We start from the raw sequence: 17,397 nt of genomic DNA on the forward strand, positions 1-17,397 counted from the left end.
ACCTCTCCACCCCCACCCCACTCCGGCCTATCACCCTCACCTTGACCTCCCTCCACCTATCGCATTTCCAATGCCCCTCCCCCAAGTCCCTCCTCCCTACCTTTTATCTTAGCCTGCTGGTCACACTTTCCTCATTCCTGAAGAAGGGCTTATGCCCGAAATGTCGATTCTCCTGTTCCTTGGATGCTGCCTGACCTGCTGTGCTTTTCCGGCAACACATTTTCAGCAATGGTGAACTCACTGCCTGCAGAGGTGGTGGAAGCAGAAATGATGAATGGTTTCAAAGGGGTTTCTGAGAGGATCTCCATGCATTTGGAAAGATAAGAACTGATTAGGGATAGTCAGCATGATTTCTTTATGGGAAATTGTGTCTCACAAACTTGATGTGAGTTTTTGAGTTCCTTGATGTCAAGGAAACTACATGAAGTTAGAGTGGTGGACGTTGTCTACATGGACTTTAGCAAGGCTTTCAACAAGATTCTGCATGGTAGACTGGTCAGATCACATGGGATCCGGGACAACTCGCCAATTGGATACAAAATTGGCTTGAAGGTAGGAGACAGAGAGTGGTGATAGAAAGTTGTTGTTCAGACTGGAGGCCTGTGACCAGCAGTGTGCTGCAAGGATCAGGAGCTGGGTCCACTATTGTTGATCAATTATGTAAACAAATTGGATGGGATTATTGGATGCATAGTTAGTAAGTTTGCAGATGACACCAAAATTGGTGGTGTAGTGTTAAAAGTCACAACACCAGGTTATAGTCCAACAGATTTACTTGGAAGTACAAACTTTTGGATTGCTGCTCCTTCGTCAGGTAGCTAGTTGTAGTGGCATAGTGGACGGACAGAAAGGTTATCTAAGATCACAACAAGACCTTGTTCAATTGGGCCAGTGGATGGAGTTTAATTTAAATAAACATGAGGTTCTGGATTTTGTTTAGACAGGACTTATACAATTAATGTTAGGGCCCTGGGAAATGTAGTCGAACTGAAAGACATAGAGATACAGGTATATAGTTCCTTGAAAGTGCCGTCACAGGCAGACAGTATAGTGAAGGAGGCATTTGACACGCATGCCTTCATTGGTCAGAGCACTGAGTGCAGAAGTTAAGATGTCACATTATGGCTGTTCAAGACATTGGTAAGGCCACAGTTTGGAGTACCGCATACAATTCTGGTTGCTCTGCTATAGAGATTTACAAGGATGTTACTGAGACTGAAGAGTTTAAATTATAAGAGAGGCTGGGATCTTTTTCTCTGAAGAATCAGAGGCTGACAAGTGACCTTACACAGGTTTATAAAATCATAAGCATAGATAAAGTTGATTTTTTAAAATTACAAAATGGGGTGAAAGGCTATGATCATAAGTGTCTGTATGATCCTAATTAAAAGGGGAATTGCCTAGTCTTCACCTTGCATTCAGCTTCACAGGACCAGTGCATTTAATCTCTTCCATCATATCACAGGTGCCCTACTGGTTCTTTCCTCCAATCTCCCCTTGCTGTCTCTGCACTTGCATTGGATTTGTTGCATCTCTAACTTTGTCCAGCACAAGATGAAGAGTCATCAACATGAATTATTAACTTTGTTTCACTCATTGAGTCAGTAAAGCACAGAAGACAACCATTCCATCCACTTAATCCACATTAGCTCTCTTACAACAGCTTTATCAGTCCTAATACCATGATTTATTCTGGTAGTCCTGCAGGTATATTTCTCTCAAGTGTTCATACAATTTTAGAGTCAGACTCATACAGCATGGAAAGAGACCCTTTGACCTGACTATCCAAGCTGTTCAGGTTTCCTAAACTGAACTAGTCCCGTTTGCTTGCATTTGGCCATTTCCCTCCTATCCATGTACCTGTCCAAATGTCTTTTAAATATCGTAATTGTATTTGCCTCCACCACTTCCTCTGGCAGGTTGTGCACCACATATGCACCACGCTCTGTGTTGGAGTTTTGCACTTTGGATCCCTTTTAAAACTTAACCCTCTCACCTTGAACCTATGCCCTCTAGATTTGGACTCCCCTACCTTGGAGAAAAGACCTTGGCTATTCAGCTCATCTATAACCCCTCACAATTTTATAAACCTCTGTAACATCATCCCTCAGCTTCCTCTGTTCCAGGGGAAAAAAGTTCGATCCTAGCCTTACAGCTCAAAATTACCAGTCTCTGTAACATCCTTGTAAATCTTTTTTGTACTCTTTCCAGGTTAATAACATTCTTCCTATAGCAAGGCAACCAGAATTATACGCATACTCCAAATGTGGCATTACCAATGTCTCATACAGCCATAACATGATAGAACAGCGCAGAACAGGCCCTTTGGCCCTCGATGTTGTGCCAACCTGTGAACCAATCTAAGCTCATCCCTACACTATCCCATCATCGTCCATGTGCTTATCCAAGGATTGTTTAAATCTCCATAATGTGGCTGAGTTAACTACATTAGCAGGCAGGGCATTCCACACCCTTATCAATCTTTGATTAAAAAACCTGCCTCTTGCATCTGTCTTAAATCTATCACCCCTCAATTTGTAGTTATGCCCCCTCGTACAAGCTAACGTCATCATCCTAGCTAGCCTTCACTGTCAACCCAGCTAATCCTCTGATCATCTTGTATGTCTTTATCAAATCCCTTCTTAGCCTTCTTCTTTCCAATGAGAACAGACCCAAGTCTCTCAGCCTTTTCTCATAAGACCTTCACTCCAGACCAGGCAACATCCTGGTAAATCTCCTCTGCACCTTTTCCAATGCTTCCACATCCTTCCTATAATGGGGCGACAATATTCCAAGTGCGGCCACACTAGCGTTTTGTATAGTTGCAACATGATATTACGGCTCTGGAACTGAATCCCTCTACCAGTAAAACCTAACACACCATATGCCTTCTTAACAGCACTATCAACCTGGGTGGCAACTTTCAGGGATCTATGTACATGGACTCCAAGATCCCTCTGCACATCCACACTACCAAAGAATCTTTCCATTGACCCAGTACTCTGCCTTCCTGTTATTCTTCCCAAAGTGAATCACCTCACAATTAGCTGCATTGAACTCCATTTGCTACCTCTCAGCCCAATTCTGCAGTTTATCCAAGTCCCCCTGCAACCTGTAACATCCTTCCACACTGTCCACTACTCCACCGACTTCAGTGTCAAATGCAAACTTACTAACCCATCCACTTATGCCTGCATCTGATTTCCCAACTCCTGTACTCAGCGCTCTGACAGATGAAGGCAAGCAAGCCATATAAAAAAAAATTACAAGATACACTACAGAAAGATTCTTAAACTCCAATACTGATGCTCAGTAGCAGCAGTATTTACATCTACAAGATGCACTGCAGAAATGCACTAAAAATGCTTAGACAGCATCTTCTAAACCCACAATCACAACCATCTAGAAGGACAAGGGCTGCAAAAAGATGGGAGCAGCAACATCTGCAAGGTCCCCCTGAACCATTTGCCATCCTGATTTGAAAATATATTGCCACTCTTTCAGTGCTGTTCAGTCAAAATCCTGGAATTCTGACCGAAATGGCATTGAGTCTACCTACAGCATGTGGACTGCAGTGGTTCAAGAAGTTAGATCACCACCACCCAATCAAGGGCGACTTGGGGCAAGCAATAAACATTGGTCCAGGCAGCAATACCAAGGTCCTACAGGTGAATTTTTTAAAAAATGTCCTGCTTTAACTAATATTTTAGGTAATTGCAATATTATGAGCACTGTTACAAAAAACTGAAAATAAAATGGTCAGTGAAGATTTTATTGTGCAAACATAGTTTGTTTTCTAAGTATACTGCTAACTATTGAGAACAAAACTAATGAATTAATGGCACAAATAGAGAAAAATGAGTATAATCTCGAAGTCATTATGGAAAAGTTTTTATACAGCTGGAAATTATATATTGTGACTATTCAAAAGGATAGACAGGAAGGGAAGAGCCAGGGGAATGCTTTGTTATTCGTAGTTGGAATAAGCATAAGTAGCAAGAAATGATCTTGGAAAATCCATATAAGTGGAAGCTTATGAAAAAATAATGGGAAAAGATGCTGCTGGGAGTTGTCCACAGACCCATCAACAGCAGCTTTCTTTGGGACAGAATAGTTCAGGGAGAAAATAAGGCGTGCAAAAAAAAAGGCAGTATATTTATCACTGGTGATTTTAATTTTCATGTAGATTGGGAAAATCAAGTTGCCTAAGGAAGTCAGAAGGACACTTTTCTAGAATCATATGTTCTACATCCAAATGGGAATCAAGTTATTTTGCGTCTGATAATATATACTGAGGAAGGCTTATACATGATCACAAAGTAAAAATAAACTCTAAGGTTACAGTGACCATAATATGATATAAGTTAGCATTCATGTTAAGAGTAAGAAACTTGGGTTGAAAACAACGGTGCTATAAACTCGAAGAAGGTCAATTATGTAGGCATTGTGCAGAGTTGACTGGAATGGACTCAGAACGAAGTTTAATAGAAAAGACAACTAATGAACGACTGCACACTTTTATGAAAATAGTTCATGACTCCCAGTTTCCTCAGGTGAGGAAAAATGACTCCAGGAAGGGAATATCAAAGAATGATTAACCAAGGGAAAAAACAGACAGTATCAAGTTGAAAGAAAAGTCATAAAAATGGAAAAGAATGTGAGAGAATCAACGTCTGGAAGGTATCACAAACGCAGCAAAAAAACCTTAAATCTTGCTGCAAACAAAAAACATTTATGACAGCAACAGACACACAATGCATGAAAATTGTTCTTATCCACTTAATGATTCAAATGGTTAAACAAGCTTTTGGAAAACACAAAGGACATCATCTGAAAATTGGTTGTGCACGGAGAGAAATTGTATTATTGATAGCCACTGCTTGGATGTTATGCATTTTCCACCAAAGATATTTAAATATGATTACTTTCCCCAGTAATTGCATACAAATTAAGTCTGCAAGGGCTGCCAATTGTTATAACACCACCTTCTTGTGGTCCGTATGAAAATAGAATCTCTGTTGTATACTATTTATTATAAGTGAACACTGTTCCAACTACATGACAGAAAGGATAGCTGGCTTGCTTAACTGTAAGTATAACCTGTCAAAAAATAACTTCTCAGGATTAGTGACAACTGACTGAATTTCTGAATCATACGGTGCATTCTTGTAGTGTGCAGAAAACTGAGAAAGAACTCCATTAGCAGCTAAAAGGGTGTAAAGTACGCAATGTATAAAACATACAGGAAACAGTTTGCAGAAAAATTCACCATTGACACGTTTAATTGCCACCATTCAAACACCCAAACTTCAGAAATGTAGGCAACCATTTACCTAACCGTGCAAATGTCCAAATCAACTGGGTTTACAGAAGCACCTAGAAATTCTAAAGGACTGTTGCAATTTCAGAGAGGTGGGGGGATGGAATGGTGGAGAAGACAGACCAACTGAAAATGATATTACTTTGAAGAGAGTTAAAGTTTCAATCAACTTCTTCAATTGTTGGTCCACCAGAAGGATCCTTTCTGACTTGTTCTGAGAATGGCCCTTCGGGCATACCTCCCTGGTAGAGTTTGGCAATGATGGGCTTGCATATTTTTTCCAAATCTTTCAACTGCTGCTCAAAGTCCTCCTTCTCTGCTGTTTGGTTTGCCTCCAGCCAGGATATGGCCTGGTTACACTTTTCGATGACTTTGTTCTTATCTTCCTCACTGATCTTGCCTTTCGTTTTCTCTTCCTCCACTGAACTCTTCATGTTAAATGCGTATGACTCCAGGGAATTCTTGGCTGTAATTTTCTCACGCTGCATATCATCCTGGCCTTTGTACCTCTCTGCTTCCTGCACCATCCTCTCGATCTCCTCCTTACTCAACCTGCCCTTGTCATTGGTGATGGTGATTTTGCTCTCTTTGCCTGTGCTCTTGTCCACAGCAGATACATTCAAGATGCCATTTGCGTCAATATCAAAGGTGACCTCAATCTGTGGTACACCACGTGGCGCAGGGGGGATCCCACTGAGGTCAAATTTGCCCAAGAGGTTGTTATCCTTAGTCATTGCTCTTTCTCCTTCATATACCTGGATCAAAACACCGGGTTGACTGTCAGAATAAGTGGTGAATATCTGTGTCTGCTTGGTGGGAATGGTGGTGTTACGTTTGATGAGTGTGGTCATGACCCCACCTGCTGTTTCCAGACCCAATGATAGTGGAGTAACATCCAGTAGTAGCAGATCTTGTACATTTTCAGACTTGTCCCCCATCAGAATAGCTGCTTGAACAGCTGCCCCATAGGCCACGGCCTCATCAGGATTGATGCTCTTATTTAAATCTCTGCCATTGAAGAAATCTTGCAACAATTTCTGGATCTTGGGGATGCGGGTGGAGCCTCCAACCAGGACTATATCATTAACCTGAGCTTTATCCAGTTTGGCATCTCTCAGAGCTTTTTCCACTGGTTCCAGAGTGCCTCTGAAAAGGTCAATATTCAGTTCCTCAAACCGAGCCCTGGTGATGGAGGTGTAGAAATCGATGCCTTCATACAGCGAATCAATCTCAACACTTGCTTGTGTGCTGGAGGACAGGGTTCTCTTGGCTCTTTCACAGGCTGTCCTCAGCCTCCTGACTGCCCTCTTGTTCTCACTGATGTCCTTCTTGTATTTCCGCTTGAACTCTTCAATGAAGTGATTGACCATGCGGTTATCAAAGTCCTCTCCTCCCAAGTGGGTATCACCAGCCGTCGATTTCACTTCAAAGATACCATCATCAATGGTGAGAATAGACACATCAAAGGTACCACCCCCCAGGTCAAAGATGAGAACATTGCGTTCTCCTCTACCCTTCTTGTCCAGGCCGTATGCAATGGCAGCTGCCGTTGGCTCATTAATGATCCTTAAGACATTGAGGCCAGCGATCACACCAGCATCTTTGGTTGCCTGGCGCTGGGAGTCATTGAAGTAAGCAGGCACTGTGATTACAGCATTAGTAACGGTGTAGCCCAGATAGGCCTCAGCAATCTCCTTCATCTTGGTCAACACCATGGAAGAGATTTCCTCAGGGTAAAAGGTCTTATCTTCACCTTTGTACTCAACTTTGACCTTTGGCTTCCCTGCATCATTCACCACCTGGAAGGGCCAGTGCTTCATGTCAGACTGGACGACTGGGTCATTGTATTTCCTGCCAATGAGTCTCTTGGCATCAAAGATGGTGTTCGGTGGGTTCAGAGCCACCTGGTTCTTGGCGGCGTCTCCAATGAGCCTTTCGGTGTCGTTGAAGGCCACATAACTGGGCGTGGTGCGGTTGCCCTGGTCGTTGGCGATGATCTCCACCTTGCCATGCTGGAAGACCCCTACACAGGAGTAGGTGGTGCCCAGGTCAATGCCAATGGCTGTCCCCCTGCTTGCCATCAATCAAACCTGTCTTAAACGCCCTCCTGGGGCTGCAATAGCTCGGCCACACCACCACGCCTAGCCCTCTGTTTTCAACCCCTCCGCCTCTTTGTGCCTTTTTCTGCTGCCCCACTCTCGCCTCGACCCCTATTTATAGGTTTCGGGCACGTCGTGGCAACCGACCGACGGATTGACGTGCTCTTCGTCCAATGGCCGTGTCAGATTCCCGCACTTTAGCAACGCTTGGGCCAATGAGCAGCAGGGCCAGGCCTGGCGGAGGCGGAACCAGTGCGGGGACGTGAACGGCCGATTGTGACGTCGGTGCCTATGGAATGTTTCTGCCACGTGCTGGATATGTCGTCGAGTCCAATTCAAATATGAATTGAATATTGAACCGTTAGATTCCCACCGTTAGGCCCAAATGGAAATGGCCTCCAGTTAAAAGTGGCACAGAGAGAGAGCTGGTTCATCATGTATATACCATTATTGCGGTATATTGACGTTTGTCCGGTGCTAGTTACCATGGGAACCATTACTGATTTGAGTTTTGATTCACGTTTTTGTCCCCTTAAGAGTACTTATGGTTTAAAGTTTAAAAAGTTCTCAAATTAAAGCCAATAAATTGTACCCTTTGTACTTAATTCTGCAAAAATAAGGCGACAGAAAGGAAAGTAACCACCCCACACATCACTGCAAGGCCTGTTTAAAATTTCTAGGAGAAAGTGAGGACTGCAGATGCTGGAGATCAGAGCTGAAAATGTGTTGCTGGAAAAGCGCAGCAGGTCAGGCAGCATCCAAGGAGCAGGAGAAGAAGGGCTCATGTCCGAAACGTCGATTCTTCTGCTCCTTGGATGCTGCTTGACCTGCTGCGCTTTTCCAGCAACACTCTTTCAGCTGTTTAAAATTTCCTCTGGCTTAGTGAGAGATAGTCGGGTCCTGAGAGTCAGTGCCTGAAATGTTAACGAGGTCTCCACAATTGACTCCCACCTAATAATCGCCTCTGAAGTGGCAGAGAAAATCATTTGTGATGCTGCAAAATAAAGACGCCCGCCAAAGGAAAGAAACTGGAATGGTCTAATATGCTATTTCCACTGCCGCCTACATTCGTTCAAATCAATTTGCAATGGCAATCATAAAAATATGGGAGGGGTGCTGTTTTGAGGATCCCTGCTGACCCGATGGGCTGACTGGCCTCTTTCTGCGCAGTTGAGATTCTGTGATGCTATGGTATCTGGTGGAGTTTAAATTTAATTCCTAAATTTGGTATTCAAAGTCATGTAGCAATGAAATAGAGTCATAGAGTTGAACAGCACAGAAACAGACCCTTCTGTCCAACTCATCCATGCTGATCAGATATCCTAAATTAATCTAGTCCCATTTGCCAGCATTCTAAACCCTTCCTACTCAGATACCTTTTAAATGTTGTTATTGTACCAATTGGCCATTGATTGTTGTAAAACTTACTTGATCAGGTCTGTGTGACTCCAGACCCACAGCAACATATTGTTTAATCAACCTGATCAGAGATTTTTTTTTACACATCTCTGGAGAAGGTGGGTCTTGAACTCAGGCCTCTTGATCCATAGATAGGAATTCTATACCTGTGCCATAAGAGCTCTTAGAGATGTGGTTATTGATAGTGTTCTCAAATAACCTGGCAGACTGCTCAGTTAAGGACAATTTATGGTTAGGTGTCAAATTCTGACTTTGCCAGAGATTCCTCCAGCTATTAAAGGAGAACCTGATGTGGAGATGCCAGTGTCAGACTGGGGTGGACAAAGTCATAAGTTACATGACACCAGGTTATAGTCCAACAGGTTTATTGAAATTGCAAGCTTTTGGAGCACTGCTCCTTCGTCAGGTGAAGTCAAGGGAAAGAAGGGGAATAAATATTTTTCAGTCTATTGAAAGACCATAGTGACAGATCATTGACGGCTAAATCAAGCTTCTATCAATAACAAAATTCAAGTAACAGTCTGGAACTGTGACGCACCTCCAGGTCAGATGAAACACTACCATTGCACCAGAAGACCCTTGAGAAATTGTTGTTCCTTGCCTAGAAATTGAACACAGGGTACAGCAGTTATAAACCCTAATCACAAGGCTGCCCATGGAATGTGTCCGTGCCAAGTGTAATCATACACTCTAGTAAATATGAATTGCATAACTTTCCCCTCAAATTTTGACAGGGCTAATTACCTGCAATTTTAATATTAGGCAGATTTGACAATATGACTTGGTAGAGTGGAGTTTTAATCATGTGACCATGAAGTGATAAAGCACTTTTAAGTTTCAAATCTATCACCTTTAGCTGCTCAGCGACAACTATAAATGCTTAAAGGTTTTTTTTAATCAACTTGTTCTTCTATATTTTTCTGATTTTGTTACCATGTTGCGAAAAACACAAAAGAAATTTCTGAAAATTGTATAATTTAACCAACCTCATGCCTGTGTGATTTAAGATAGAAAATACTGGAGACACTTGGGAAGTCAGATAATGTGTAGGAAGAAAGGGACTAGCAATCTTAGAAAATAGAAGCAGGAATAGGCCATTCAGCCCCTCACACCTGTTTTGCCACTCAATAAATTCATTGTTGTTTTCGAGACCCATATTTGTACATTCTACCTCTATATCTCTTGATGTCTTTATTGCCTGGAAATCTATCGTCTCTGTCATGGATATTTCCATGTCCACAAAATGTCAACAAGTCATTAATTGATTTAAAAGTCATACTTGCTTAAATTCTAAAATTAACTTTGCTGAACATCATGGCCACTGCTGATCATATGATTCAAACTGACCACAATTTTTAGAAAGATTCCAATCAGCAGTTACCAGAACAGAACAAAACATCACTATCCTGGCAAGTCACAAAATTGCATAATGTGGACCTTGCAATCTACAGAGACAAATGATAGTTCTCTCTAACCAGTCCTGAACAAAGAGAGGCTGTTGAAACCTATTATGCCTCAAGTAATAATAGCAGCTCACCATTAATATCATACAAATGAATAAAGACCAAACAGAAACCAATTGTTTCCTATGAATGACCTCATTATTTTGAAATTATAGTCAGTTTTTTAAAATCCCTACAGTGTGGAAACAGGCCCTTAAGTCCAACAAATCCACATCAATCCTCTAAAGAGTATCCCACCCAAGCCCATTCCCCATTCTCCTACATCACTAATCCACTTAACCTACACATTTCTGAACACTATGGGCAATTTAGCATGGCCAGTTCACTTAACATGCACATCTTTGGATTGTGGAAGGAAGAGCACCCTGAGGAAACCCACGCAGACACATGGAGAATGTAAAAACTCCTCACAGTTATCCGAAGCTGGAATCAAACCAGGTCCCCGGCGCTGTGAGGCAGCAGTGCTAACCACTGAGCCACTGTGCCACCAAAACAATCAGGTACGCCCCAGCAAGGAACTGAACCACTACACTACCGAGGAGGTCAGCACACACCCTTTGTCCAACTCATCCATGCTAACAAGGAAGGTATCCTAAATTAATATAGTTCCATTTGCCAGCATTTGGTCCATATCCCTCTGAAACCTTCCTATTCATATACCTATCCAAATGCCTTTTAAATGTTGTAATTGTACCAACCTACACCACTTGCTCTAGCAGTTCATTCCATACATGCACCACCCTCTATGAAAAAGTTGACCCTCGGGTCCCTTTTGAATCTTTCCCTTCTCACCTTAAACCTATGCCTCTAGTTTTGGGAGGTGAGAGGGGAAACTCACATTACCGAGGAGGTCAGCACAGAAACACACCCTTTGTCCAACTCCTCCATGCCAACAAGGCATTCTAAATTAATCTAGTCCCATTTGCCAGGATTTGGTCCGTATCCCTCTGAAACCTACGTGAAAGCGAGTACTGCAGATACTGGAGATTAAAGAGTGTGGTGCTAGAAAAGCACAGCAAGTCAGGCAGTATCTGAGCAACAGGAAAATCGATGTTTTGGGTAAAAGCCCTTCATCAGGAATGAGGCTGGGAGCCTCGGGGGTGCAGTGATGTATGGGAGGGGTGGAGCTAGGGGAAGGTAGCTGAGAGTGCAATAGGTGGATGGAAGTGGGAGTAAAGGTCAGAGGGGATGGTAGAGCAGATAGGTGGGAAGGAAGATGGATAGATGGGACAGGTCATTAGAACGGTGCTGAGCTGGAAGGTTGGAACTGGGGTAAGGTGGGTGGAGGGGAAATGAGGAAACTGGTGAAATCCACACTGATGCGATGGGGTTGAAGGGTCCCGAGGCAAAAGATGAGGTGTTCTTCCTCCAGCATCAAGTGATAAGGGAATGGCGATTCCTAACCATCTGAAACCCTTCTATTCATATACCCATCCAAATGCCTTTTAAATGTAATTGTACCAACCTCCAACACTTCCTCTAGCAGCTCATTCCAGACATGCACCACCCTCTGCATGAAAAGGTTGACCCTCGGGTCCCTTTTGAATCTTTCTGTTCTCACCTTAAACCTATGCCTCTAGTTTTGGATTCTCCTACCCTGGGGACAAAACTTTAGTGGCTATTCGGCGCATCCATGGTTCTTATGCTTTTATAAACCTCTTTAAGGTCACGCCTCAGCCTCCAAACTCCAGGGAAAAAAGCTCCAGTCTATCCAGTCTCTCCCTATAACTCAAACCTTCCAATCCCAACAATACCCTTGAAAATCCTTTCTGAGCTCTATCAGGTTTAACATAATCATTCCTGTAGCAGGGAGACCAGAAATGGAGTGAAGAATTCTAAAGTTTTGCCATCCTCTAAATGATGAAATTCCCACTCACCTCAGTCCTTAGTGGAGAAAGTGAGGTCTGCAGATGCTGGAGATCAGAGATGGAAATGTGTTGCTGGAAAAGCGCAGCAGGTCAGGCAGCATCTAGGGAACAGGAGAATCGACGTTTCGGGCATTATCCTGAGGAAGGGCTAATGCCCAAAACGTCGATTCTCCTGTTCCCTAGATGCTGCCTGACCTGCTGCGCTTTTCCAGCAACACATTTCCATCTCAGTCCTTAGTGGCCCAACCATTAAACTGAGACTGTGTCCCAAGCCCTGGTCCTTTCAGTCAGGGGGACCAGACACCCAGCATCTTCTTTTTTGCAGAATTATTTAAATCAGATGAGGATGTCATCAGCAGGTCCAGCACTTGTTGCCCATTCCTAACAGTCCCTGAACTGAGTAGCTTGCAAATCATTTCAGAGGGCAGTTAACCACATTGCTCTGGGTCTAGAGTCATCTATAGGCCAGACCAAGTGAGGATAGCAGATTTACTTCCCTGAAGGACATTAGACATTTTTACATTAGTCAGTGGTAGTTGTAAGGGTCACGATCACTGAGACTTCATTTATATGGAGATTGAATGTAACTTTCAGCAGCTGTTGTGCTGAGATTTCAATCTGAATCTCCAGATCATTACTCAGTGACATTGATACTGTGCAACCACCATAGAGCTTTGTGTTATTCAGTTAGGTCACTTTCCATCCTTGTAAATTCCACAATCTCTCCTCATAGACAATCCTGCCATCCAAGGAATCAGTCTGGTGAACTTCCATTGCCCTCCATCTATGGCAAGATATCTTTCCTTTAGCCAAGGATATCAAAACTGTACACAATACTCTCTATGCAGTCTTACCAAGGCTCTGCACAACTGCAGCAAACCCTCTTTATTTCTTGCTGCACTTGTATGCCATCTTGTGGTGGGAGGTCATCGACCTGACGCACTAACTTGTTTCTCTTTCCACACTCATCCGCTCAAGCTGCTGAGTATTTCAAGCATCCACATATCTATACCTAAATAAAGCTTGGACTAAATGTCAAGCAGCATATTTATTAATCAATGGGAGCCTGATATCACACAAGTGGGCAAAGCAGTGGAAACTACCATTCAACTTGTGTAAGTGTGAGATCATCGATTTTGGCTCCAATCTGAAAATTCGGAGTTAGTTCAATGTGGTGGGAAATAGGAAGAAAGGAGTCGATGAGAGATTTGGATGTCCATGTACAGAAAGCAATGAGGCAAGCACACATTCCCGTTAATAGAATGCGCCTCATTCTATTAATAGCTTGTGACTCAAGTGAAAATTAATAGCAAGAATGGGAATTAATGTTTCCACTGCACAAATCCTTGGTCTTGAGTATTGTGGTTGATTCTGAGCACTATCACTAAATAGAAATGTAGATTCGATAGAATTATTCCAGTCAGTATTAAAACTAGTTCTTGTAGTGCAGTGGTGAATGTCTCTGAGCCAGATTATCCAGGTTCAAGACTCCCATGGTGTCGAACATTAACATTTAATGTTGTTCTAAGACATGGCGCGTGCTGCTGCAGTGAACAACAGAGAACAGAGAACCCTGGTCAGTTGGAATGGCAAACTGTAACAATACCTTACCAAAAGTGAATGAGCATTCCAAGGCTAAAGTACAAGGTCAACGATGCCCTTTCAGGGCATGGTGCCCGAAATGAGAAATATATTCAAAACTAAACACCAGATTTAAGCACAAGATTTTATTAGTCTTTTACATAGATGTACTGATCAATGTACATAAATGGACAATCACATGTAACCAGAAAAGTAACTCAGCAATCCAGAGTAATCATATTAAAAAATCGCGAAGTTCACTTAAAGAAAATTCGTTATCATAAAGTCAACTGTGAACCATCAAAGCCAGTATCTGAGAGCAATATGTTACCTCTACAAATGGCAACTAAGTACTTTGATCATGTCAATGCTTTATAAAGTGGGCTGAGGAGGGGATTATGGGAGTTGAGATGGTGGGACAGAGGAGAACTGAAAGTTTGGGTAAGAATTCAATCAACCTCCTCAATTGTTGGGCCACTGAAGGCATTTTCTTTGCCAGCTTGGTCACCAAAGCCAACAGGCACATCGCCCTGATATAACTTGGCAATAATGGGGTTGCAGATGTTCTCTAGCTTCTTCAGCTGATCTTCATACTCCTGCTTCTCTGCATCCTGGTGTGTCTCCAGCCAGGATATGGTTTGGTTACATGTTTCAATCACTTTCTTCTTATCTTCCTCACTAATCCTTCCACTTATTTTCTCTTCTTCTGCTGAATTCTTCATGTTGAATGCATATGACTCCAGGGAATTTTTAGCTGAGATTTTTTTGCGTTGCAGATCATCTTGGACTTTGTAACTTTCTGCTTCCTGTACCATCCTCTCAATCTCCTCCTTACTCAGCCTGCCCTTGTCATTGCTGATGGTGATCTTGTTCGATTTGCCAGTGCTCTTATCAACAGCAGAGACATTCAAAATGCCATTGGCATCAATATCAAAGGTGACCTCAATCTGTGGCACACCACGAGGGGCAGGAGCAATGCCACTCAACTCAAATTTACCCAGGAGATTGTTGTCCTTGGTCATGGCTCGCTCCCCTTCATACACCTGAATAAGGACACCAGGCTGGTTATCAGAGTAGGTGCTGAAGATCTGGGTCTGCTTGGTGGGAATGGTGGTGTTGCGCTTGATGAGTGCAGTCATGACACCTCCTGCTGTCTCGAGACCCAGAGACAGGGCAGCGACATCCAGCAGAAGTAGGTCCTGAACATTCTCAGACTTGTCCCCCATCAGAATAGCTGCTTGAACAGCTGCCCCATAGGCCACAGCCTCATCAGGATTGATGCTCTTGTTCAGCTCCTTGCCACTGAAGAAATCTTGCAGCAGTTTCTGGATCTTGGGGATGCGGGTGGAGCCCCCAACCAAGACAACGTCATGGATCTGTGACTTGTCCAACTTGGCATCTCTCAGAGCTTTCTCCACTGGTTCCAGAGTGCCTCTGAACAGATCGGTATTGAGTTCTTCAAACCGAGCCCTGGTAATAGAGGTGTAGAAGTCTAAGCTTTCATACAGCGAGTCAATCTCAATACTGGCTTGTGTGCTGGAAGACAGGGTTCTCTTGGCTCTTTCACAGGCTGTCCTCAGCCTCCTGATTGCCCTCTTGTTCTGACTGATGTCCTTCTTGTATTTCCGCTTGAACTCTTCAATGAAGTGATTGACCATGCGGTTATCAAAGTCCTCTCCTCCCAAGTGGGTGTCACCTGCTGTTGATTTCACTTCAAAGATACCATCGTCGATGGAAAGAATAGACACATCGAAGGTGCCACCCCCCAGGTCAAAGATGAGAACGTTGTGTTCTCCTCTGCCCTTCTTCTCCAGACCGTAGGCAATGGCAGCTGCCGTTGGCTCATTGATGACACGGAGGACATTGAGACCAGCGATCACACCAGCATCTTTGGTTGCCTGGCGCTGGGAGTCATTAAAGTAAGCAGGCACCGTGATAACAGCATTGGTGACAGGGTGTCCCAGATAGGCCTCTGCTGTCTCTTTCATCTTGGTCAGCACCATGGAAGAGATTTCCTCAGGGTAAAAGGTCCTATTAACACCTTTGTATTCGACCTTGACCTTGGGTTTCCCTCCATCATTCACCACCTGGAAGGGCCAGTGCTTCATGTCAGACTGGACAACTGAGTCATTGAACCTCCTCCCGATGAGCCTCTTGGCATCGAAGATGGTATTCTGGGGGTTCAGAGCCACCTGGTTCTTGGCAGCATCTCCAATGAGTCTCTCGGTGTCATTGAAGGCCACGTAGCTGGGGGTGGTACGGTTGCCCTGGTCATTGGCGATGATCTCCACCTTGCCATGCTGGAAGACCCCAACGCAGGAGTAGGTGGTGCCCAGGTCAATACCAATGGCTGTGGGCATGATCTCCTAAATCGGGTTGGACCTGCGTGACAAACTGCACCAGATCTGCTCAGCTCCTTCTGTCACCGTTGACATTGACCAGTTGCTTATTTCCGGATAGGGGGCAGTGTTCTGGAATGTTCGTGTCGAACGCCCGGCAGTTGTAGCAACGTCCACATCTTGAGAACGCTGCGGCATGGCACGGGCCAATGGCCGAGCTCGCTACACCGTTGCCACAACTACTGGACAGTCGCATCATTCCAGTTCAGCGCGCGAAATTCCGAAGCCCATGCTCAACATCCGTGGGTGGGTGGGGCGTGTTTCTATTGTGCATTGACCTCGCGCTTCCACTTCACCATGCAGTATCTGGCTGTCGGCTTGCTCAATTGGTTGGACGACTAGTTTCCGATGAAAGATGATGCTGGTGGCCTGGATATTAATTCTGGCACAGGCTGAGGTTACTTTGAAGGTCTCTTCTTCTTAACCACCTGGCCTGAGGCGCGGCGAGGCTCAGATTAAACCACCATCAGTTTTTTCTTTCTGTCTCTAATTGCAGAATGGGACCATGGCAACTTTCAAATTCAATGAACGGTGCAGGTGCATTTTTCAAGTTTGATCCAAAAAAAAGTCGTCAGTCCTGATCCTCCATAAGTCCACAAGAAATAGGAACAGGAATAGGCCATTGTACCCCTTGAGCACAAGATCGTCGGTGGTCTGACATTCACGTCAATTTTTCTGTCTTTTTCCTGCAACCCTACATCAAAAGAAACAGTGTCTTTTAACAAGCATTTGTCTGGCCTAGTGTAGCCTTTAACGACTCACTGTGATACTTTGTTTTACAATATTCCGTGAAGCCTCTGTGAATATATTACTATTATGTTAAAGGTGCTTTATAAACATAAATTGTGGCAGAAATTATCAAAATATTTTCCAAATTTGTATGGATAATTTTTAAATGTCAGTGTACAAACATATGAAAATGGAGCAAAAATAAGCCACACTCCTCCCTACCTGCGAGTGTAGAAGCATATTCGGATTTTCTAAAGCACACTTGTATTTCATTTTAGTCATTCCGTGAAGCCTCTGTGAATATTAGTCATTCACAAATGTTTGAAGTGTACAAACTGAATGACTAAAATGAAATACAAGTGTGCTTTAGAAAATCCGAATATGCTTCTACACTCGCAGGTAGGGAGGAGTGTGGCTTATTTTTGCTCCATTTTCATATGTTTGTACACTGACATTTAAAAATTATCCATACAAATTTGGAAAATATTTTGATAATTTCTGCCACAATTTATGTTTATA

The 17,397-nt window shown here is 43.4% G+C and overlaps 2 protein-coding genes across 2 annotated transcripts; both read right to left on the reverse strand.

Moving 5' to 3' along the window:
• Window positions 1-3,801: 3,801 nt before the first annotated feature.
• Window positions 3,802-7,466, reverse strand: LOC122541506 (heat shock cognate 71 kDa protein-like). Its single transcript, XM_043678327.2, has one exon. The coding sequence runs from the start codon at window positions 7,399-7,401 to the stop codon at window positions 5,482-5,484; it is 1,920 nt and encodes a 639-aa protein (XP_043534262.1). The 5' UTR covers window positions 7,402-7,466; the 3' UTR covers window positions 3,802-5,481.
• Window positions 7,467-14,143: 6,677 nt separating this feature from the next.
• On the reverse strand, window positions 14,144-16,110 carry LOC122541507 (heat shock 70 kDa protein 1A-like). Its single transcript, XM_043678328.2, has one exon. It carries the CDS (start codon window positions 16,108-16,110, stop codon window positions 14,200-14,202), a length of 1,911 nt encoding a protein of 636 aa, XP_043534263.2. The 3' UTR covers window positions 14,144-14,199.
• Between the last annotated feature and the right edge of the window lie 1,287 nt (window positions 16,111-17,397).

This window comes from Chiloscyllium plagiosum, unplaced genomic scaffold (assembly GCF_037043375.1).
Source record: "Chiloscyllium plagiosum isolate Xiang-an unplaced genomic scaffold, Cpla_swu_hap1 HiC_scaffold_35, whole genome shotgun sequence".
Lineage (NCBI taxonomy): Eukaryota > Metazoa > Chordata > Chondrichthyes > Orectolobiformes > Hemiscylliidae > Chiloscyllium > Chiloscyllium plagiosum.